This window comes from Scatophagus argus, chromosome 24 (assembly GCF_020382885.2).
Source record: "Scatophagus argus isolate fScaArg1 chromosome 24, fScaArg1.pri, whole genome shotgun sequence".
NCBI classification, from domain to species: Eukaryota; Metazoa; Chordata; class Actinopteri; family Scatophagidae; genus Scatophagus; species Scatophagus argus.
This window is the reverse complement of record NC_058516.1, coordinates 7878863-7903938: the sequence shown is the minus strand read 5'-3', so window position 1 is coordinate 7903938 and position 25076 is coordinate 7878863. Positions and strand designations below refer to the sequence as shown.

Sequence of the window (25076 nt, the reverse complement as noted above, 5' to 3'; positions counted from 1 at the left end):
GTAAACTCAGCTGTTCTGAGTAAACAGACATAAACCTGCACGGAAGATTAGTCACCAAGCTGAATAGCATATCCCATGTGAGGCTGAAGTAGTGAGCTGAACGTTAAACTCGATGATGACAACTTCCTTCCAGTTTAAAAGAATTTGAAATGAACACGTTTGGAACATGACAGGTGGTATCCCTGAAGTGGGGCTGACAGGAATGACAGAACAGGTGGACAAGCTGTTGTATTTAGTACGGTTTAAAAACCTTATTTGCACCTGATTTGACTTGTCCCTCCACCCCCCCATACCCTTCCGCCAACCCCTCCTCCGGTTGCGCCGCCAGTGCGCCTCCTCCCCTTCCTGAACCACCAATGGGGAGCACCTATTAGAAAATTATTACCCTCCGTTGCAGCACTTCATTCTCTCGCACCGACAGTAGGCGGTATAGCAAAAAAGGGGGCATGTGGAGTGAACCCAGTCTCCTCCGAGGCTGGCGGACAAGACCGAGCAGGCAGCTGTCTGTGTGATGCTGCTGCTGTTGGTGCAACACATCTGGAAGCGATGCAGGAGACGCGGTGCAGCAGGCACTAAAGAAGGAAGGCGGTGTAGCCTGTAAGGAGGAGAAGACCAGACACGCTACTACAACACCTCCTGACAGGGAACCGCTGACTGGGAGAGAGGGGGAGACAAGAAACAGCCCATGGTGGAGAAGCTGAGGAGAAGGAGGGGAGACAGCCGACAAGCACAGGGATTAGGAGACTGAACCCCGCGATCGTCCAGTTTCAGCACGACCAAAGGAGACCCCCTCCAGCCTCGAGTCGCTGTTTGGGGAAGGGGGGAACACAAAAACCAAAGTGGTGATGGATCTGCATTCAGGTAGACCCCTTTGTTTCTCCTCTGGCTTTTTAGAATTAGCCACAGCATGGCAAGCAGAAACAGGATTGAGATTCAGTTTCTGGTGATGGAGGAGAGGTGTGTGTGTGTGTGTGTGTTGGGGGGGCGGGGGGATTGGGGGATTGGGGGGGTATGAATTGTAATAGGCTGGATTCAAACGCAGTGGAAGCTTTTAGTGACACAGAGGGGGATCTTACTGCAGGAAACAGTTTCCCTGTACATATGTCTTTTCTCTGTGATATCCCAGCCTTTAGAGTGTGTGAGAAGCAGATGTTTTGCATGTTAAAGAGTTGCAGGTTGCAGCCTCACCGAACAAAGATTGTCCCGCCGCTTGATTTAGTGATTCCTTTAATGCTCTGCCTCTGTATGCAGGGGGGTGAAGAGTTTCTTTGTGTGAGTTGGACTGCCTTATGAGGATTGCTACACATTCTAAGCTTATTATATTTAGAGGACAGTGAGACCTCTTTATTTCGGTGGTGGCGATAGGATTTTGTGATGCTGTTTGGTTAACACAACCCCCCCTCCAACCTCCCATCTCTTTCTGTATGTGGATTTTTGTTTACAGTTCCAAAGAACAAAGTGAGCAGAAATTCAGTCATGGCAAGGCTCATCCTTTCCCTCCTCCTCCTGTGTGGATGCCAGATGAGGTAAGCTGTAAACATGTGACACAGCTGCTGAAAACATCTAGTTTCTGTGAGATGTGAGGCATCAAAATTTAAAGCTATTTAAGGTCAAGCTTTGGTCGCGAAATGACCCAAAGTTGAATTTTCAGTGCATGCAGGAGTATTGTCACAAACTCTGATTGCTTCCATCTGCCAATTTTGTAAATGAAACTCTTAGATATTCATGGATATTATTTTTCCCAAAGATGCCTGCCAGCTCTGCCCTCCTCTCTGATTGATCACATATCGGAGCTGCACTCTGCTACAGCTCTGCTTCAGTGACTGTCCTGCATTCAAGAAAAGCAAAAAAACAGATCTCAGTAAACCGCTGGAATATTGCACCCTCACATGAGTAGATCAATGGCTTTCTGATCACACGTTCAAACCCAGCTTGTAACCTTGTCCTCAGTGTCTTTCCCGGGTAATTTCTGCACATGAACACAGTGTTCTTTGTAAAAGAAAAAAAAAAAGGAGTGGTAATTTTCCTCATTTTCTGGCCACAGAGAAGGTGCTCATCTTCAAGATATAATGCTGTGCTTCATGCCATATTCAGAGGGGGGAACTCATTTGTTTATATTTGGACGACATGTCAGAGCCTTAATTATCTCTACTGGTAGTTGTAAGCAGTACTCATGTTCAATAATTAATCACAACAAGGCTGTCCTTAATACAGCGAGCTAATTAATCACAATAACAACGTCTGGTTTGACGTCCTGAGGTTGGGTGTTGTTCCTCCTCAGAGTCTCCTTACTCTTGTTTCCTTGTTTTCTTCTTCTCGTCTCCTAGTCTCTGCGCATCCTCCTCGGAGGCTCAGAAGGAGACAGCCACCAACGACAACAGCACAGTTTTCACCAGGATCCTGGATGGGCTCCTTGACGGTTACGACAACAGGCTCCGGCCAGGGCTTGGAGGTTTGCTGGGGAGGGGACTAATGTTTGTTCTTCTCCTTATGTGAAAAGAAGACAGTAATTTTATATTCTAATATCATAATGCCACAGTCCAGATTCCCAGCAGGCTAACTTGACCCACAAAGCTGGGCTCCACTACGGGAGGCATTGTTTCCCGCTGTGATTTTATGCTCTGATTCCTGGGAAAACCCTGCTAGACTGGCAGGTACATGACTAGGAACTGTGTGAGCAGATATTTATTTGGCTCCCATGTCAGCTAAGGTGAAACCACACACGTGTTATCGCACATTTCCCTCTGATCCGTGGCTGAGATCATGAATGCGTTCGTTGTACACAGCCATGGTAGGGGGAGTAACTCGATCAAGCCATCTTCAGCACAGCCTGAATTCACTGTGCTGTGTTGTTGCATTCACGCTCTACACCCTGGCAACAGGAGATAACCTTGAGAGCTGACAATTTGCCATTCAAAGGTGGATATTTTCTTTTCTAAGGCGCCACTGAAATGAAAGCCTTTCATTTGTGCCATCCCTGACTACTTCCCCCTCTCCTTTTCTAATGGCTCGGTACTTACTGCATTTATTCCACTGATTTCCAACCTGCTTTTTATTTTATCCCCATGACACTGGTCCACATTTTACTTTTGTTTCCCCGTGTACGTACAGTATTTTTTTCCAAAATAGGACAAGGCTGTTTCATGCCGAATGGCTGATGTGTCATGGCAAAAGCATGCTCTCACATCCTGGTAACGGTTGCTACCCTTGACAAGAGGGCCTATAAATACGTACCAGAAAAAGATTCAGGCCTTCATTCAGCATTCAACAAGCTGCTCTCCACAGCACAGCCAATCCCAGCTCACCAGGACCAAATTTATATGCATAGAAGAGATTTTGTTGGCTTTGCTGGTACAAATCACAGAAATAATGTGCTACCTTTTCACCATCGTCTTCACAAGAAATGTGTTTGGAGAGAAATCATCAAAATGTGCAGATTCATATGAATACTGGGGAAGCAAGTCGGCTGACACGGGTTTTAAAATGTCAATTATAATGCTGGGCACTCATTTCATTGTTCAATATTTTCTTAAAATCTGTAAGTTTACCACTTCCATGCCCAAAGATTGTTCAGAGCGTTATACTTCTCAACATGTAAAAGCCTCTGAAACTGAAGCTGTATCTACTAGTCGAAAAGTCGGCAGCTATTTTATGACTTATTCAGTGTTTCAGTCAGAAATGTTTAAAATATTCTTTGGTTTCAGTTTCTCTGATGTTATGTTTTGCTGTGTTTTTCCTTTTATATCTCATCATAAGGTGGATTGGGTATCATTGGACTTTCTGACATTTTATAGACTAAACAATCAATTGAATAATCTGGAAAATCTGTGAGTTGATGTTTTATGTGGCTGGTAGAAAGTCAGTGACTGATGGATGACGAGTATTCCAGAGCAAAAACAGCAGCAGTCCTGCACTGGTTCAGTTGAAATTCGGTTGAATTAGATTAGTTTTCATCACAGTTTCATGACCATTTCCTTCCTTCAGACACTCTTCTCTCTCAACAGAGAATGTCACAGAGATCCAGACGAATATTTTTGTCACCAGCTTTGGCCCTGTGTCCGACACGGAGATGGTGAGTTGTGCTTCAGCGAACACTAGAGATACACAGAGCTGGACCAACACACACACACACACACACACACACACACACACACACACACACACACACACACACACACACACACACACACAGCTCTAAATCCCATCCAGACTAGTGTCTGTATTTTTACATCAAAACATTCATTCATTCATTTCATGAAACTAGCTCTGCTGCTCCTGTTTGTTCCATTGAGTCACACTCATGTCCTGGTTGTGTCTTCAAAGATTGGCTCTTTTTTTTTTTTTTTTTTCGGAAATGAGACAAAATGAATTTGGACGACTGAAACTTTTAAGGTTTAATGCAAAGTGGCCGGGCCATTCCAACTTGTTCCAAATGACTCATCCCTTTGTTAAACCCTTCTCTTATGAACTATACGGTTCCACCTGGATAGCAAAACGCATTAAGCCTCCTCTTTCATTACATCTTGTATTAGGCGATGCCATAGCACTGGCACACGTTGGCACAGCAGCGATCAAACCTGCCACTTTCCTGTAATTGACTTGAAAAAGGTACTGACAGGGGCGCAACACTGATTAATGAAATGCGGCAAGAGACCTGAACGGTTTTGCAGTCCATAAAAGCTTGTATGTTGGTCTGCTAACAGCGTCATTATTCTGTGGGATGGAGTATTGTATTTGTTTCTTCATTTGTTGTTGTTGTTTTTTTTTTCTTGACTCTGAGTATGTCGATATTTCACACTCGAACAAATTTATGATGGATTTTTACACTGCTATGTTTGATCAGCACGTCCGTGAGATTTTAGTGGATTTATGGAGGCGTAAAGGAGTGATGGAGAAAATGCTGTTTTTGTGTTGATTGACGGCTGACTTTTAAGAGGCGAGTTAAATGAGCTTTTCCATCTCAGTTCACGTATTTCCTTTGCAATGTGGCAAGAAAAATGTGGAAAGGCAGCATTTAAAGCTCCATTTGGGATGAATTCTCTGTTGAAGTATGCCAGTCTTATGAGTCTAAACAAGAAAATGATGCTACAACAGTCAAGAAATTGTTTTGGGTAAATACACCACAGGAATGATGCTCTGAGGAGGGAAACAGACAACCATTTCTTAAAACACAGTGATCGTGCTCCATCCAGAGGAAGATCTTTTGCCTTTGGCTTCCTTTGGCATCTTCTGGGATGTAATGACCATAGAGCAGACAGATTGCTAAACATGAGAGCAGAGTGCAGTTTACTGACGTCACATTACAAGGTTTCATGGTCAAAACAGTTGCCTCCTCACTGTTATCTAACTGCTAACTGTACCTCCCATTTGTTGCCTTTTCCAGCAGAACTTTATGAAATCTTCCTCTTGCCTTTGTCTCAGGAATACACCATAGACGTGTTCTTCCGTCAGAGCTGGAAGGATGAGCGTCTGTGCTTCAAAGGGCCCATGAAGATGCTGGCTTTGAACAACCTGCTCGCCAGCAACATCTGGACCCCTGATACCTTCTTCCTTAACGGCAAGAAGTCTATTGCTCACAACATGACAACGCCCAACAAGTTGCTGAGGCTGAAGGATGATGGCACTTTGCTGTACACTATGAGGTAGGCTACAACACAGATCTAAAAAACACTGAATAATAAACTGTGGTGAGGTTTGCTTTATAACAACCCTAATTATAAACCCCAAGGTTGCCCAAGGTTGGCTACACCTTGTCATTCATTTCAAACATGCTGCTTATCACAGAGAAGGACACTCGTGTGCACAGCACACAAGGCTGAAGGTGCTGTGCCTCAATACCAGGATCTCAAAATTCTAAAGCAAAATGAGGCAGGCTGACACTGATGTGCAGCACAACATTAAGTGGAAGAAAACAGCGAGCAAGGCCAGTAAACAGCAATACTCAGGACAGCTCTGAGCTTCAGTATATGACTCAGATTGTAGGACAATAGTGTCACCTAGTGGCCAAACACAGGCATTACATTAGGCCTGGACAGGTCCATATTACAGTAAGAGCGAACTGCAAGTATTTCTTTAAATTCTTGTATTGATTTTGTTACTTTTTAGTAAATTTTGAACTAATATTGTGATGTTATTAAGTTCACATAATATAAATAGCAGTGTGCAGTGTCTCCTTAAATGTAGGCTTTTGAGAAAAACCACAGAGGGAGGTCATCTATTATGAAAGCAGCCTCATTGTGAACTTTAGTTTTTGGCAGTAATGCGCCAGTAAATTAGGGGAAAAAAGACAAAAACAGGCCAACAACCAGATGGTGACCACTATAAACGGAACCACCAGGATTTACATGGCAACATAAAAACTACTCAGCTTTGAAAATGGAGGGGAGAAAAAAAAACAGTCCTCTGGTGGATAAATTGTTGTCTTTGTTTCGTGAAACGTCAGTGTGACCACCAGGCCTCACTGTGACCTTTTGACCAGAGAATTACAGTAATACTGTGCTTATCCTCAGGAGTCACTGTAGCTGCAGGACTTAAGAGTGACTGTATCACAGATGAGAGCACTCTATCTGATATCAGTGCCACCCACAGGGAGAATAATGCAGCATGGAGGACAGATAATCCATATGCAACCACCCTGACGTATATACAAATCCAAATAAGTGCGTATTTATAGTCACATCTTTGTCATGCGGGCCGCACACACTTGTGACACACGCTGCGACCTGTCAAGCACTTTTTCTGCACTAATAAGTCCTGCTGATGCTCAACTTTGACCTCGAGGCTTAACGAGCAAGGGATTGAATGCGTGTGTGCGTGGTCACTTCCATATGTGTAACATTATGGAAATCTATGCATATGTGTATTTGTATCCAAATGTAAATATTGCACACGTGTCAGAGACAGACAGACAGAGATGCCGTTTCTCCATCATTGTAAAAATGGCATCAGGATCCCTGCCACAGTTGAAATAAAGTAGCACTAGGTTGCTTTTAATAGTGTAATTGTTACAGTACTGTGCTTTTCATTACCAGCAGAACTTAACTGCAGGCAGCACTCATTTTATTTCCTTTGTAAACACACACACACACACACACACACACACACACACACATTGGGCCATCTGTTTTTTTTCAGGTCACAGTTGAGTCAACAGCAGTGTTTTTTGTTTCACTTTACACACGTCTGCACACATCTATGTTATTTGGTTTGTTAGTTTTAGCACAAAGCAAAAACTGTATTGCATTCTGCCTTTTATCAGTCTATACACAGTGAGGCTTTTGATCCTTGTGTTTTATTGATGCTTGTTTTACTTCCTCTCTGTTTGTGGTCCCACAGATTCCACTGTTGTATTTGTAAAAGATATGAAGAAAATTACAAAATCAAACATTTTGTTCTTCAAATATTTATCTTTTATTCTTCTTTGCTTTATAAAACCTGACATGTCAAAGAGGACTGGACTGGCAACACTTCCTTTTAGCACAAACACGACTGATAAGGCTAACAAAATAGGGAAAAGAGCACTGCTATGCAACCTTATTCACAGACTTTATATGATTGGGGTCAGTTTGAACCACACTTATTTCTTACTTAGTTTGAAATCTTGCAAACAGGAAAACTCCAGTAACATTAATCCAGATGTGCTCATTTAAGACTTTAATGTACTGTCAACAATAACCACAGTTAGAGAATAGAGCACAGATGGAGCATATGAATTTCCATTCTATTTAATCATATTTTACAGCTGCTGATTTTCTGTAGCAGACTCGTGAAACATCTATTCAATTCAAAATTATATTTATAAGCATTTCTGATTCTCAGAAAATTAGGAAGTATCAATGGGATGAAAAAGCCTTTTGTTTCCATGTATAACAAGAACTACATATGTCCAACAATCAGTGATCATCATGATCCAGAACTTCTCCAGTCTGAGAAACATTCACGACTACTGTAGCATGTAGCATCCAGTGCATGAAATTAGAGCACCACATGTGCACGTCCCCGTAGGATTCACCCAGACAATGCACACACACACACACACACACATCCAACACAGATACTACTTTGAAAACACGTTATACACACTAGTAAGCAGAGGCATCTGGTCACGTGACTGCACATTACAAAACATTACATCTTCTCTCACACTCATTCACCATGCATGGGAGTCACTGAAAGCTCAGTAACAAAACGTGACTGCGGCGCCGCATCATTTTGAAAGCATTACTCTGAGGAGAGGAGCGCTAGGTTTCATAGAGCAAATGTTTATGCGTTTGTCTCCATGGATAATTCATAAAATGTCCCTTTTCACAACCCTGTGCAAGCTTAATGCACATTGGTTTAATGGTGGCCCAGTAAAGCCAGATAGGTTGCAATCATACAGCTTTATGAGCTGGATGAGACATCCATACTACCACAGAGTGAGTGCACTACACGTCATTGTCATTAGGCACAGTTGAGTGCTCTCATTCATGCTTCTCGTGGCTTCTCATTGAATCATTTCAACATGCTGTAGGTTCCTTATTTAACCTTTTTTCCTCGTGTTTCAACACTTTGAACATTTCTTGTTTTTGTTTGTTTTTTTTTTGCACAAAGCCCCAACTCTCATGAGACTGACTGTATGTGATACAAGTTGAGAGACTGTTAAAAATGTGCTTGCTAGTGTGAAAAGACAGATGGTGCTGCATGGTGGTGGCTCAGTGGTTAATACGGCACAAAGCTCCCGGACTCAAAACTCAGCCCTTTCTGTTTTTCCCCCTGTTGTCCCAAGTTTGCGACTTTTCTGCAAGGTCATGAAACTTAAATTAAAAAATTAAATAAATTAAATTAAAGAACTGCAATGGGATACACAGTCTCTGACTTTCAAGGAGAAGATTTTGTAGCACAAATCACAATACACCTCAAATTAAAAGCAACTATAGTTCCAAGCATCCCTGCTAATGCAGCAAGTCCACATGAATAATTACAACACGGCATAATAGCCAACAGCCATGTTCTCGTTTACTTATCCCAAGGACAGTCTTTCCTCTCCTTCGTAAACAATCCTTCAGCTGCTCTAGACACAATAATGCAATTGGATAATCCTGCACTGACGCGGAAAGCAAGCTGAGCCCCAAAACAGTCAACTCTGTGGGGAGCTGAGGTGGCCCCTTAACTCACTTTGTTATGTTTTGTTCACTTTAATCATATAATTGAGGAACCTCTTGGAGTTCATGCATACATGCAAGACTTTCTGAAGCATAAAAAAGCACATGACCCAAGAGGATCTTGCGATATCTTGGTGCCACAGTTGTTATTAAGATCATAATGTAGTTCAGGGAATGAGTAGTTAAAGCTGAAGACAAAAGTCAATGCCAAAGATACCTAACTAAACGTACACTTTTGTGCACTGGTTTCCACACCACTTAATCCTCCTTCATCCAGCCCATTAAGTTCAGTGAATACACTTCATTATATCACTGTTTTACTGTTTGTCATCACGCAGCTGAGTGTGAACACCCAGAGGGATCTGATTCAATCTAGGGCAGATAGCTAAAACAAGCAAACAACAGCAAAAAAAAGAACAATTATGATGTGTGTATGCTTGACTTTTATGCTTGATTACTTGATCTTGTGGCTCTTTTGGGACAATGGGTGGGGACATCACAGTAGACAAACACTGTGTCTTGAATGACGGGCAGAAAATTAGATTTGACAAAGCTATTGTTGTGTGTGTGTGAATGACTAAAATAGACTGACTGAATGAACCTAAATGAAGCAGGAGATGGAAGTCGAGCGATGCTCAGCGATCCAAATGACGTTCGTTAGGTAGTAGAGCTAAGATTACGTGTTTGAGTGATCAGGAAGGACAGGTGATTGGCAGAACAAAATGAAAAAGGTTTGACTTGAGAAGCTGTCATGAGGATCGTTTATGAAAATAGCTTCCCAGATAACACAGTGTGAGTGTGTGACCACCAGGTGGTGGTATTGCCAATACAATACCAGAGTTGCTGAGAGAGCTGAAATACTGCACTTATGTCATGCATGAAACTGTACCATCATGTTACTGCAAAAAAAAAGCAAAAATGTTTACATGCTGATGCATAAAAAAAAATCTTCACTCAAATGCATGTTTTCAGAATGTTTTTTTTAATTATGTAACATTCCTTCCCCATCGCTTTTATCAGCTGTTATAGGTTGTTAGTACAAAGATGATAATGCTGTGACCGTCCTTCCGTCCTTCTCCTTCTTTTTGGTATGCTGTAATTTAAGTGACAGTAATTGTAGCTGTTCTTGTAATTGCACAGTCCTCCGTATAAGAGATCCAGTTAATGTTTAAAGGTTAAATAGTGAGTGCAGAGGAAAATAAGACACTAAGTAATATAAATTGTGCCTTTCCCTGCTGCTTCACTGTGCCAATTATGAAGCAGCTACTCCTAAAGTAAGACTATGCTGCATGGCTAATGGAGGTATTGTATGTGTTTTGCCTCAGACTGACCATATCAGCAGAATGCCCCATGCAGCTGGAGGATTTCCCCATGGATGCACACGCCTGCCCTCTCAAGTTTGGCAGCTGTGAGTAAAAATCTAATTCTATGTTTGTTTTGTTTTTCACCATACACTAATCCCAGCTATTACGTGATATTCCGTCCAATGCAAAAGGGTTTATCTAGATTTAGAGAACAATAATGAATTATTTTTAGACAATGGTGGGTAATTGATGGAATGCTGCTGCAGAGAGTCAGTCAGCTGAAAAGTCATTATCTTCTGGAGATTGCTGACTTGGCTATGCTCGCCTTAAATTCACGATTGTCATTTTACTGAGCAGCAGCCTCTGTGGCCACAAGTGACACCATATCATAGAAACGATACTTCATAAAGTTAAGGTCATACATAAACAAGTAAGGATGTAGCAGAGAACCCCTTGAATACGCTCACATGAGCAATGGTGCATTTTACTGCTTACGTGTGTCTAATGTGTATTGTAAGAGAAAGACTGTGCTGTTAAAATGAGTGTGCACACTGACTGAGAACGTCAGTGTCCTGAGGGGAGACCTTCTAGAAAGGATTACGGACTACCACTGGTGTGTTTTACAGTATCTTTCACAGTCGTTTTGTCTAAACCGTGGCTTATAGTGAGGTGTTGCTCATGGACCTCCGCTGTGGGTGATTATTTATGGTCCTCACACGCAACTACTATTAAAATCTTTTGAAGAGGTTACAAAGAGCAGATAAGAGAAGATTATGGCATGTTCTCCAACAATTAATTAGGCCAGTGATCGGAAGGGCTTTCCCCAATGCCTCTTAACAGGATAGGACGTGTACGGAAACTTGAGTGGCCCCAGGTGTTATTTAAAGACAGAGCTGGCCGAAGGCCACACCTCAGGAGCTCCTTGGGCTAAAAGGATGAGGTTCTTATCCCAAGATTTCTGTGAGAAGCGGTCCACCCACACTCACTATGTAAGGGAGGCACTTTTCACTACAATCCAATTATGGCGTAAGGAGCTGCTGGGTCTTCCCATGGCAAGCATGAGCCTAATCAGGCCAGTGCAATGCCCTGCAGGTGAGAGGTGTAAGTGTATAACAGGAATAATGTGTTGAGGGCCACACTGCATATTTACAGGGTGAAGTATCCTCGTAAGGGGGGTGTTTTCCTTTCACTGTTTCTTGTCGTAACACTGAGACTAATGTGACCCCTCTATGTGGCCTGACTACCTCCAGACTTAGCCTTTGTCCTCAGATGGCATAACGCCATGCACACTAAACCTCCCTGGCCTTTATCTAATGGGTTCCATTATCACTGCAATAGAATAATAAAGATAAACCTGCAGAGCAAAAAGAAGTGAAACAGATTAAATAAACAAAATGGCCACAGTGCATGACACAAACATTGTTTTAGTCCAGTAATCTGTGACACTAAACAGTATTTTGACTGTTTACTATTGTCCTCAGAGGGGAATGAAAGGAACACCATCCTGTGTAATGAAAAATGGGCAAAATTAATCTGTGTATAAAAAAATAAATAAATAAAAGCCACAAAATCTCTCCATCCCCTCCTCCTATTTCCAGAACGTCATGATTTGGTATTTCAGCACTCCCCTGCAAAGGCAGAGACCAGTGACTACAGAAGCAGGGACTTTGAGGGGGGTGGGGGGGTTAAATGGTTAAAAGGTTCTCATTCAGGATGGCAAGCACTTTAATATTATGCCTCCATTTTCTGCCTGACTATTTACCGAGAAATCATTGCCATAATGCTTTATTATTTTACTGCCCATAGCTTATGATTAAAGAAAATTGATATTTTTTGATTACAGCTTTCACTTTTGCTTCATAGTTTTCACCTGATACCTCTCTTTTGCTGTCCTGTTGGTTTTTATATCTGTAGCTATTGAATTCTGGCTTTGTAGGTCAGAGTCCTAATCCCAGTCCTGTGCCACATGTATGAAGGTCATAACAGACAGTAACATTAGTCCAATTTAAGGTCAACTAATCCCTTATTCTGGCCTCTACTACCTGTGTCCTAATTTAGCTGCTGGCCTTCAACCATGCAGCTCCCAAAGAGGAGTCAGAGTAATACTCTCTGGCATTCAGTTAACCGTGAGCCCGGTGATATGTAGCATTTAATTCAAGGTGCAATCTCTTTTTGAAAAACAAACCAAATGCCAGCTAAAGCTTCTGCACTTTCTTATTTTGTCACACCATCTTGGTGGGTTAGAAACATCAGTAGCTCAGTTGAGCAGAGCTGCAGACGCACAGTTGTGAGCGTTACAGCACAACTATCGTCATCGACAGCTCTGTGACAAAGAAAGACAAGTCATTTGGAACTTTACAAAGCTGGTGGTCCTAGCAATGTGGGTGTTTAGAAGCAGCTTGTTTCCTGAATAAGTGCATAAAGATGCAGATGATGGTGTAAGGCAAACATGGCCATCTGAGCTGTGGGAAAACAATAATGAATCATCTGCCAGCCTGTCTCATCCTCAACCCACAATGATCCCACCAAGCATATGTAGCAGTGAAACATTAAAACCATTAAATCTGAGCAGCAGAATGAAGTTTGACTTTACACCAAAACATCAATGACTCTTCCCCTTTAACATCAGTTCAGGACTCTGAATGAGTAAGTAACGTCTTTGGCTGAGTTGTAGCTCCCCTTACCTCACACATGAGACGGGAGCAGCAAGGCATTAAGCGCGAACTGTTCAAAACTGGCGCAGGTACACCTTCTTGCCTGCCAAAGTCTTTCGCTCTTCCCCTGTGTAATGAAATTCACCCATAATCCCTTATTCCAATCTAAGAACCCTACAATTAAGGTCCTAGCCTTTGGTCTAACAGTGCTCCAGTTTCCAGCTGCCAAATAAGCACCCAGAATACTTATGTTCAGGTGTTATCTACTGTACCAAAATAAACTGTGGCAACCTTGTTACACAAGAGCAAACCAAGGACTCAGTTAGATTTTATGACAATCAGCAAAATAAGTTGTAAACTTTTGAATGTGAATGTTATATTTAATGTACATAATTTTCTACAAAGTTCACTGTGTGTGTGTCCCGTTGTAAAAGTTTTCTTTTTTGTTTTTTTTGCCTTAAATTCCTAAAAGTAACTCTTGTCATGGCTGAACATTTATACCCACTTTATCGTCCTATTATTAAATTTTAGTCTTTGGATAACATCAAAACAAAAAATAAATATGAAATGAAATCGAGCATCTACTGTAAGTGGGCTGAGGCAGCCCTCCTCTCTCATTATTTTTCCTTCTCAGCAGAAAATTCATTTCCAAACTCTACCCTCAGTGTGCTTGTTTTTCAAAAAGTGATCTTCATCAATATTTTCCCAAATCTTACGTAAGCTGACAGGATCACAGTTAGCTTTTCAGTGGCTTTTCCCGCCCTGCCCCCATCTCGCATCCTCACATTATGTGTGCTAATTCTTCCACAAAAAATACTTCAGAACAGGTGGCAATAATTGCGTTCAGCAGGGTGGATCGATGTCCAATGATGGACAATGATGCAGGCTTTAACGTGAACAGATGAAACAGCAGGAAAGGCTTCAGCGTTTGTGTTCCGTTTTTCATCACAAGTGTGATGCAACACATTTTGGTTAATCTGACTCTGTCTGGTTCCTGATGACAGGGAAGCTCACCTCTGACCCAGAAGTGTGGTTTAAACAAAAATACACTCGCATATCCACCCACCAACACACACACACACACACACACACACACATACACACATATAGACATGCAAGCAAAATTTTGTTTTTGGCCTTAAGCCTGCAGTCTTAATCAAAAAGTGCCAGACCCTGACCCTGCAGAAGCACTCACTCAAATAAACAGCTCAAATATGCGAACTGCGCAGTGATTAAAAACAAAGACATTTTACAACCCTTTAACTTGCATCCTTAGTGTTGGTTTATTAAAAGCAAATACATTAAATTCTTGTCACACCGCGGTGAGGTCTTGTCTTGGGTTTATGTCTCGTCACTTCCTGTTTTATTTTGAAAAGTAACTCTCCTCTCGTTTCAGGTCACTTGCCCTTCCTCATGTCTCCAGTCTGATTGTCTTCCCAACCACCTGATTGTTTCCACCTGGTCCCCATCATCCTCATGTGTTCAAATAGTCTGCGTTTCCCTTGTCTTGTGCCAGTGTGTTTCGTTCTTCATGTTCACACCAGCTCTCGTCCATGCCACAGCCTTTGTATGTATGTTCCTCGTGTCTCGTTATAATCTAGCCTCTGAAACAGAGTGTATTTCTGTTGTAAATTTCATAGTTCAGGTTTAGCCATAGAGAATTGTTTGTTTATGTTCTTTGGTTTTTCCTCCTCTATCGGAGTGATTTTCAGTTTTATTTCTGTTTGTTATCTCAGATAGATTTCCTCTATTAAGAGTGATTTTTAGTTCTTAGTAGTTTTTCTCTAGATTGTTATCCTCTGCTTAGAGTGATTTTTTGTTCTTTGAAGTTTTTGTTTTCCCTTCCTAGTTTGTTTGATTTTCCTCCTGTAGGAGTGATCTTCTGTTTTACTAGTTTGTAGTATTCTAGCCAAGTTAGAGCCTTGAGTCCTAGGTAAGTTTCATAGCCTCTTGCTTTTTCTGTTGCTCTGTGAGAGGTTGGATTGGGGTCTTCTGGAGAAATAAACTCTTTATTCTCTCACAATCTCTGCGTCTGAGTCCTGCGTAAGCCGAAACCTGACAATTCTAAATTCCCAAGCTAATTTCGAGCCGTCTCTTTCTTTCTCTCTCTCAGATGCCTATCCGGTGTCAGAAGTGGTCTACACTTGGACTCAGGGGTTTGCCAAGTCTGTGGCGGTGGCAGAGGATGGCTCCAGACTCAACCAGTACCATCTTATTGGGCAAACTGCCGGCACAGAGAACATACACACAAGCAGAGGTGTGTGTCTGTAGTTAAAGGACATAACTTGCATGAAACAGACAGGCTTCTGTGATAATGGTAGTATGTATGAGGGTGTAAGTAGTACTGTAAGTTTGAAATCAGGTGTAGCTGGAATAAATGCAGCAGGAGTCATACAACTGAATCTCAAAGGATGGAAATCTTTTGAAGAATGCTTATGCACAAGTGATGCAAGAAAAATAAAGAAAAGGCAATGTGAAGAAAGAATTAGAGCCCCAACAGACAGCTGCGTAACATGAACTGAAGTAGACGCAGCAGAACAGAATAAAATAAGGGTAATGCCCACCTGAGAGGCTGAAAACACACTGTATGAAGGCAGTTCAGTATGGATTCATCTGAACATCCAGTACATATAGTGTCATTTGACAAAGGAGGCCGGGTAACATTGTATTTGCGGTGCGATAAATGGGTTAACAGAACACACACCATAACATCCTTTTTTTAATGTCGTTTAATCTATTTTCCTGGAGTGAGGATTTGACTGGAGTCAGTACAGTTAAAGGAGAAGGCCAACTATTTGTATTTCCTGCTTGGGGAAATGAAAGAAATAAAAAGGATAATAATGAAACAAATATGTCTGTGGCTCATTGCAAGAGTCTTTTATGCTTTAAAATTATTTCTACCAGCTAATGTGCTCGGGGTATGAAAGTTAGTGAGAGACTAATGTTACTGTTGGTTTTGCCCTTTTACGGGATTTGTTGACATGAAGACAGATAATAGAGTAATGCCTTACCCTTTAACCACTTGAATAACATCACATCAGATACATTACATAATGTAAAAAACTTTTTTTAAAAAAAACTAAAACCTTGGGATTACATGGCATTTTAAAATATTTTATACACTGATTTTCACTGTTTGGTTATCTTTCGGTGTATCATCCTCACTCTTTAAAACCAGTTGTTTGTTTTTCTTAACTAACTTAACTGCTGAAAGGATCTTCTACCACCTCCATAGAGCAACAAATTTATTTTATCAATCCACTAAATATGACTCCGCACCTTTCTTGTGCTCCTTTTTCTTGAGTAAATTCCTCCAGTATTTGATGCACACTAAGTGTAATACCAAATAACATGATGTAACTAATTCTGGATTAGAAAAGATAAATGCTGCGAGGGGAAATGGGCGTGCGAGGCACAGAGTAAATGTGGCAAACATTATCAGGAGATCAGAGTCAATGAGTGGAGGCTAGCAGAGGAGAGTAGCCTATCCCTCACACAACCAGCTGTCTACAGGCCCGCACAGCCCTGTCGAACAACACTTATCCCTACATGAGCCCATGGGCGCGCGCACACACATGCACGCACACACACGATGGAGCTAGAGAGAGAGAGACCTGAGACCAAGGGTTAATCCCCTCCCCCCAATCCAACCACCCATCAGCCTTTGCATAAGAAGATGACATCACAGATCAGTGAGGGATTGGTTGGCTGTCCCTGAGTGTATCTGTGTGTTTGTGCTCTTGTATGTTTATCTTTGAAAGCAGCCAATGTCCTCACAATAATGGCTAAAAAAAAAAAAAACTACAGTGAGGAGTGATTTTGAGCGATGTCCTCGCAAAGATAGAAAAAGAAATCAGTGTGTCTGCTTGTATGTTGTGATTGGACAGCCTTACTCCGACACGTGGGGGTGGGAGCATTGAAAGGCATCTGCTTAATACTCTTATGTAAAACTAAACTGTAATACACTTCCCTCCAGTTTCTAGTAGAATCATTATTAAAAGTGTGGATTCCCCCTGGTTGGAGGGCCGAACTGTTTTTCGAACTGCATCTTTTCTGATGCTGATCGTTTTTAACTGTGAATGAAATGCAATGCCAGGGACACCAGAGACCATCACAAGCAATATGTCCGTGGTCAAAAAATGCAGGGCAAAAGTATGAGGCAAAGCGTTTAATGAAAGCCATTTATATGAATCATAAATGCTGATTATTTGAAGTTATGTTTAAATTCGTTGACACTCGCCAAGGCACACAGCGTGTATCCTTAAAGGGACGATTCACTTGAGTAACTGGATTTGATTTCTGGAAAGAGACATTACTGCAGATTTTTTTCAAATGTTTTAAACATATCAGGCAGCTGAGCAGGTCTGAAAGCACTAAGAAAATTTAAAATAAAAAAAGACATTGTACTGTGATTGCTGTAATAATTGCACTCCAGTCACAAAACCTGTCTCTCTGTGAGAAGCTATTAATCTTCAGTTTATTGTCAAATTAAACTGTCAAAGCACTCACTTTTTCAGCCTCATTTGACCAGATCTGTCCTCCAGTGACACTGTTCACCATTTTATCCTCTTTCAAATGCCATATCACGTTTCTGTATAGAAATCCACCATTGATTTTAATTTCTCCAGTAGTTTCAACATTTAATAACTAGTCAAGGTAAATTTTCATCTACTGTCTGACAGTTTACCTGACTTTACTTTGCCCTAAATTTACAAACCGCCCCCTGGTATTCTGTTTATTACAAGAAATGCTAAACATTATCTGTGAATTCCAAGTAGCAGAAGGCCTAAAGGCAGTAAATCATCATTCATGCAGCTCACAGCTCTGGTCTGGAAACTGTCCAAATCAGTGGTGAAGATGGCTGATGAGTTTGAGCTCAGGGGTCACGTCCAGTCCAGTGGGTTAATTTACTTTCAGTATGTGTTTGACTCTCTTGCTAATAACTTTCGCAGACCAAATATGATACGTTTAGATATCCACCTCAGATGCAGCTGACTGGAGGCTTACTTGAGCAACAACTTCACAGTTCTTTGTAAGGCACAGTTTCATAACATTATTGTATTTAAAATTATAGTGTGTACAAGTCTAAAGAGCCATTAGAGAGCTCAAGTGTAATAAGTAAGATCTGCCAAGAAAATCTAGAAGATCTGTTCCCCAGAAACCAAACCTGGCTGGACTGCCTTAGTCGACAAGAACACCATCAAAAACGATCATAGCTGTCCCTGAAATAGGTGCCTCTTCTGTGGAGGCCCGTTGATTTCCCTTTTCTCTGATAAGAAGTGATGCGGAGGCAAATTGTCGCCCGTTTGATTAGACGAAATGTGACAGTCGCCTGCCGTTTTATTTGGTCTAAACAAAGTAATGAAGCACTTACAAACTTGAAATTCAAAACAGCTCCTAATTAATGATTGTCTGGCCTTCGTTGTCTTGTTATTCTGAGAAGTTCATCTTCCGGCTCTGGCTGCATGGCCTCAGTGAGAACACAACTGAGGGTTTTCATTTTTGAAAAAGTTGGATGTATTTGTATGGTGAGTCCACGGGTCAGATTTGTTGTTCTTTGAACTTGGTCTCTCCATCTAATGATTTCCTGCATGTTACTGGATTAAGCCTTTAGCTGTAAGGCTTTCGCAACATTGTGTTAACATAATTTGCCATTGGGTAGCTTTTTAGCACTTTTTCATAATTTATCTTAACTCTTAATTGTGCTTTTTCACATTTCACATTTTCAAGACTTAAAAATTCCTGGAGAGGTTAACTGTTGATATTATCTTCAGCATTCATTATTGGTTGACTCTGAACACAGAGATTGAAAACTCATGCATTGAGGTCCAGAGCTGAAAATACTGGATGGATTTAATGCTGTGAGGCTTTAATTAGCGCATCTAATCTTAGACATTCAGACACAACATTCCTATTTGAGGGCACGAAGGAGGAGATTAGTCCACAACTTTTTTTCTTTAAATACTTCTTGAAGGGCATGTCCTCTCCTGTCTTGGACAGAAATATCCAAAAATAACTCCTTGACTCTAAAAAGTGCACACTATAGCAACAGTTCTATATCCAGTGTGTAGGGCTTCTAATGAATAGGATGTTCTGAAATATTTTATCTCTCTGCTTACCCTTCGTTGAAGACAATTGCAGACATAAACTGTTACTTTCCTACTCACCAGTTCACCAGCATGGCAGCATTGTTCCCCACCATGAAAGGAAGTTCCCCTTGCACTTTGCGAAATACAAATCCTTGGGAAATAAGCAATATGATCCACCAGAGGAACATGTTCCTCCTTGTTCCTCTGCCCCCAGTCCTGTCGGGATCCATGCATCAAGGGCAGGGGTGATCCTGGGGTGTCCCAGGTCGGCAGCACCTGAAGTTGATGGGGCAGTTGTGAGCCAGACGGCCTGGAGTCATGAGGGCGTCAGAGGGCCCAGATGATGGGGTCACAGTCAAAACTAACAGTGCAGGGGATTTCCTGATGGAGGCATGGCTGTGGTGCCGATGTTGGTAATTGTGGTATGTGGCTGGTCGGTTGCCCTCAGCACGGAGCGCCTGCCAGCAGCATCAACAAATTTACCTCACTATCAGGCTGTTGTCAGTTGATCCTGGGATGCCTGCTGTGCATTTTCTGAATTGCTTCTTCCTCCTTTCGCTCGCCAGCCAGTCCCATCAAGACTGTTTGATCATTATTCCACAAAGAGCTGCCAAACAGCAAAAAGGAAAATACAGCAGAAAAGATCGAAAATGTCTATACGGCTTGCCCCCCTCCATCCCACCAGTGATTAGCAGCAGTGAGCGTCCCTCTCTGTGGCTTAGAGTGTGCCCTGAAGTGTGTGTGTGTGTGTGTGTGTGTGTGTGTGTGCGTGGTTGCTGTCAGCAATTAGAAATCATGCTCCATGTGTGTTTCAGAGTGTGTATGTGTGCGTGTCGATGCCTGGATTGGCAGGGTGGAGTGGGCGGGGCTTAGGGCTGTGCGAGGATCTCAGGACAGGAAGCTTCAACACACAGGCACGCACACACACACACACACACACACACACTCCCTCTCTTTCTCTCACTGATGATTGTAACCAGGGATTAGGGAGGTTCAAAAATCCGATTTTGCCCGGAGAAAGCCTTGTGCATTACTGTGTGTGCGTGTGTGTGTGTGGGTGGGTGAGAGAGAGCGAAAGAGCTGCTTGTGTACATGTGCACGACTATATGGAATATAACCATTGGGTTTTTCATAGTTTACCAGTGCCTACAGTCAGTGCTGCTGCGGAGAGGATTTTTTTTAAAAAACCTCAAATGCAATCTTCAGTTGTTTCACTGAATATTGTGTGCCCTCTCCCTCTCCATCTCTATCTCTTGATACGCTTTCTGTGTCTCTGTGTTTACCTTGAACTGTCATGGCCCCATTGTCAAATCTCAGACAGTAACCACATAATAATCTATTGTCATGTCCTCACAATAATTAAAGCTGCTTGGGCTCATTTTTCAGTTTAATAATGGATTTGAAGTCAGGTTCGTTTAGCCGCTGTGTTCAGCTGAATATGAAATCTCTTTGTCCCAACTTCATGTTTTAACTGTTCCTTTGTATTCTGCAGTCTCCAGCAGCCCTAATTATTTCATTACTGGAAGGAGGAGCGGTACATTCAGCATGAGAGGAGTTCATGACCACTTTTCGAATAGCGCTTTGTGCCTGTTTTATCTAATAACTGAGCACCATCAGGGAAATGTTTTTGTCAAAAACAATAATTTAGCCAGTAAGATTATGTTGTCCTGTGTGTAACCCAACACCTGTGGTGCTCCAAGGAATGACTCGTTAATAATTTGTCAAACCACTGGCATGGTTTGCCTTAAAGCAGATATGTCTGTCATTAAGAGACCTCTAACCACTGGCCTTGTTTATTGTCCCTATCTAACTTTATATCCTTTTTATTTCTTTCTTTCCCCTCAGGACAGTATACAGTGATGATGGCCCATTTCTACCTGAAGAGGAAGATTGGATATTTTGTCATCCAGACGTATATGCCCTGTTTCATGACTGTAATCCTGTCCCAGGTGTCGTTTTGGCTAAACAGAGAATCAGTTCCTGCAAGGACAGTTTTTGGTGAGTGAAGTTCACTTATTTACTCATTTACCCTTTTTCCTTAACCTTTTATTTATTTGGCTAATATTCCTATCACGCACATTCACACAAGGGAGGATAATAACAGTTGCCAGCTGAGCAGCAGCACTGCAGTAGCTAGCAGTTCAGAGTTATTAAAGCGCAGCACCTTTGTTGACTCGTCTCCATCCTGCTTGCAAAAACTCAATTTAAACTCGCACCCTTTTGTTTGCACCCAGGGGTGACCACTGTGCTGACCATGACCACCCTCAGCATCAGCGCCAGGAACTCGCTCCCTAAAGTGGCCTACGCTACAGCTATGGATTGGTTCATTGCTGTCTGCTACGCGTTCGTCTTTTCTGCCCTCATCGAGTTCGCCACGGTGAACTACTTCACCAAGAGGAGCTGGGCCTGGGATGGCAAGAAGGCAATGGAAGCACAGCACCCCAAGGTACAGCCTGTTGATACTAAATTCCATATTCATGTAAGCCATCCTAGAAAACATTTCCATCACTGTCAGTGACTTTGCAGATTTTCCACCTTCCAGACAACCTGGTTTCCTACCACATACTCAATTCAACTTTCAGAGATGTAACTTGCTTAAAATAGGTCATCATACTGAGTGAATAATTTCATCACCTCCGCATTTTGATAGTTACATTTTGATTGCATGTGAGTGCAGTTGGCTGGAGGGATCATTTTGTCTGTGGTGATTGCAACTGTCGATGACAAGCGTTGCATTCATGAGCTGTGTTATCAGAGAGTCAGACCCAGAAAGAACACAAAACAGGTGTGAATTTCTTGCTTTTAAAAGATTTGTATTTGGCAGATGAGACTAAAATCCATGGTGTGAGAAATGAGACAAAGCCAGCCACATAGCCAGTTTGCCAAGTTTGTCTGTAGTCTGTAGAGGGGGTGTGGGTGTGCCTTTGCCCTGAACCCCACCAGACCTGTCATACATCTGGTAGCAGCTGTGCTAAAACATATACCTGCACACTGCATAGTTAAAAATCAGCCTGACACCTGAATGAAATTCAATTACACAGCACCTCGACTCTTTACGAGAATGTTTTGCCAGAAATGTCTGACTTCTGTTAAATTCCTAATCATTCCAGACAGGATGAAACACAGTGATTATCTCAGGCGTAAAACACTGGTAATAGCAGTGGAAATGACATCTGTAAAGGGCTTAAAACTGATTCATTGCTCAATCTAATCTGTCCTGCTATAGAAAAGAGACCCCATGGTGCTGTCGAAAAAGCCTAACAACGTTTGCTCAGCGGCCGTCAACTACACCCCCAACCCCACCAAGGACGTGTCCATCTCCACCATCTCCAACACGACATCAGTGCAGCTGCGGGCATCTGAGTCTAAGATGGTGGACCCGAAGAAGACCTACAACAGCGTCAGCAAGATAGACAAGATGTCTCGAATAGTGTTTCCTGTCCTCTTTGGAACCTTCAACCTTGTCTACTGGGCCACGTATCTTAACAGAGAACCGGTGGTGAAAGGAGTGGTCACGTCAACGTAATCTTTCTTTCTTTTTTCTTTTTTTTTTTCCTGAAACAAAGAGTTTGTTTAAGAGGGGGAGTTTGAGCCTAAGTTGAGAGTGGGAAGACTAAAAGGAAAGGGGTTGACAAAAAAAAAGAAATAATAATATAAAATGAAAAACAAATATCTGCGCTTGAAGAACAAAAACTATCCTCAGCTATCTAAATCAAGCACTTTGAGTGGATGCAAAGGCTGCAACAGAATCCCTTTCCTGTTTTACATGGCCTAAAAAAACTGCTTGATTACAGAGAAACCTGCTTCTGAGACTGTGTCGACAAGAGAGCGGGTGCTTTGCTTCTTTCTTATCTATCCTGCTGCAGTTTGCATGACGCTCTCCGCAAAAGGGAAACATGGACCCCTCTTCATCTTGATTACCAACCATGTATATGTCAATCACCGCTTTAAGTATGGGAGCACACTTCATCACAACTACTTGGGGAAAGATTTTAAATTAAACTGATTTAGGCATTTTGAGCAGTTTTGCCCGAATTTAATCGCTTCATATTCTTATCATGAAGGCTTGAAATGCACTGAGCTTATGCTGTGGGGAAAGAAAACCCTGCAATATAACATGCATTTGAATTAAAAAATATAATGTACCTAATTCCACACTGCGTGGAAGAAACGTCAACACTAATGCTGCAAGTGCATTAATAATTTAGCTTCATGTTTCTTTTTTTTAAAAAAAAAACAAAAAAAAAACATTTGCTTTTTTTTCTCCTACTGCAGTAGGTGCTTGTGTGTCTCTTTGTACATGTTTCTACTTGAAGATTCAAAGCCTTCTGCTGCAGCCTGGTTTCCCAAAAGCATTAGCAGTCACAGTCTCAATAGGAAATGACAAAAAAAAAAAAAAAAAAGAATGAATGCTACCTGAAGGTGAAGAAAAAACATACTGAGGCAGATTATGATTGCAAAGGTCTCTGAATTTTTAAAAAGAAAAGATGCTTCTTCACTCGTTAAAAATTAAAAAAAGTGACATTTAGAGCGGTTTTGCCAACAAGAATATCTGAAAAAACGTCTTTGGCCCACTTACACTGGCTGACTTGGCCGCTGTGGTTGGTGCGTTTGGGACAAATTTAGGATTGGGTGTATGTGCTTGAGCTGAATTTTGAGCGTGGGTCACTCAGCTAGGAAACTAATATTCACAGTCGAGAGACGAGTGCTCGAAACCAGTGTGTCACATACAAAACATTCAGTGAGATGACCACAGCCCAAACCCGTATTTAGGCAAGTATTAACACTTGACTGACCAGTTCCTCACTACTATATATTTTCAGCCCATTACTACACTCACTAAAAAGCTCTTGGCCTTCTTTTGCTCCACAACATTTCTACAGAAACACGGCCTCTCAGAGTTAGCTTGAGGGCAGCGCTGAAAATAAGTCAGTCGTTATTTCAGTTAAACTATCTAGCTTGCATTAGCCAAGCATCAGTCTAAAATATATTTCATGAAACTGTTTTAAGGTCTGCTGATCCTGACCTCTTTATGTCGGGTAAAAGAAAGAAAACAGCAGTCAGTGAAGCCTCGTTATCGTCCTCGTTTTTATTCTTTCTCTTAAGGCTGTTTCGGGTAAATTGTTCACTTAGCAAAAACAAACAAAACATCCCAAGAAGTCAGTCAGTTACAACATCTAAGCTTCTGTTTTCTGTGTCCTTTACAGTGAAATTGTCAGAAAGTTGAATTTGACACAAAAGATTTACACAGATTTAATTTAGCTCAAGTGGAATTGCACTTTCAACTGACAGAATTGATTTTGCTGCAAGATTTTTGCCATTTTGAACAATGGTGTGATGTAGCCTTTTATAAGTTGCAAAGATTTGGGGAAATTAGGCCAAGTCTCAGAAGGAAATCATGTAAATAAACATTTAATCTAAACTACTGGCTTTGCCACAAAAATGACAATGTTTGTCTCATATTTGAGTTTTTAACCCTCAAGAAAAAATGCCAAAGTCGATGTTGACTTTCAATTTAGTTTAGTTTGTGTTTGTCAGCTGAAGTTTTCATAATGTCTGTGCATACGTGTGAAATTCTTTTCTTTGTTACTGCTTGTTGAGGTGTTGCTCAAGCTTTTGATCTTTGAAGTGATCTTTTTTTTTTTAATTATTCTTTCTTCCTATGTTGACTTCACTCAGCTGGAAGCAAAGAGCACATATTATGGCATTTTGGCTTTAGCCCACCATAGCACAACACATGTGACTGGTTGGAATATGGTGAGACATACTCAGGAACAAAAGGACCCATGTTTCCAGCAGAGGAGTTTTGCCTCAGAGTCACTGTCCCTTTAATCTCCTAGATTTTAAACAGTGTGGTTCACTCTGTTCCCTTGCTGCTGGGAGCAT

At 41.7% G+C, this 25076-nt stretch overlaps 1 protein-coding gene across 1 annotated transcript; it reads left to right on the top strand.

Annotated features, from left to right (window-relative positions):
* Positions 1-276: 276 nt before the first annotated feature.
* LOC124055638 (gamma-aminobutyric acid receptor subunit alpha-5-like) lies at positions 277-24191 on the top strand. The gene is made up of 10 exons (XM_046382614.1): positions 277-861; positions 1445-1526; positions 2328-2452; positions 4005-4072; positions 5422-5642; positions 10469-10551; positions 15215-15358; positions 21036-21188; positions 21425-21636; positions 22417-24191. Exons 1-10 carry the CDS (start codon positions 846-848, stop codon positions 22714-22716), a joined length of 1404 nt encoding a protein of 467 aa, XP_046238570.1. The 5' UTR covers positions 277-845; the 3' UTR covers positions 22717-24191.
* Positions 24192-25076: the final 885 nt, after the last annotated feature.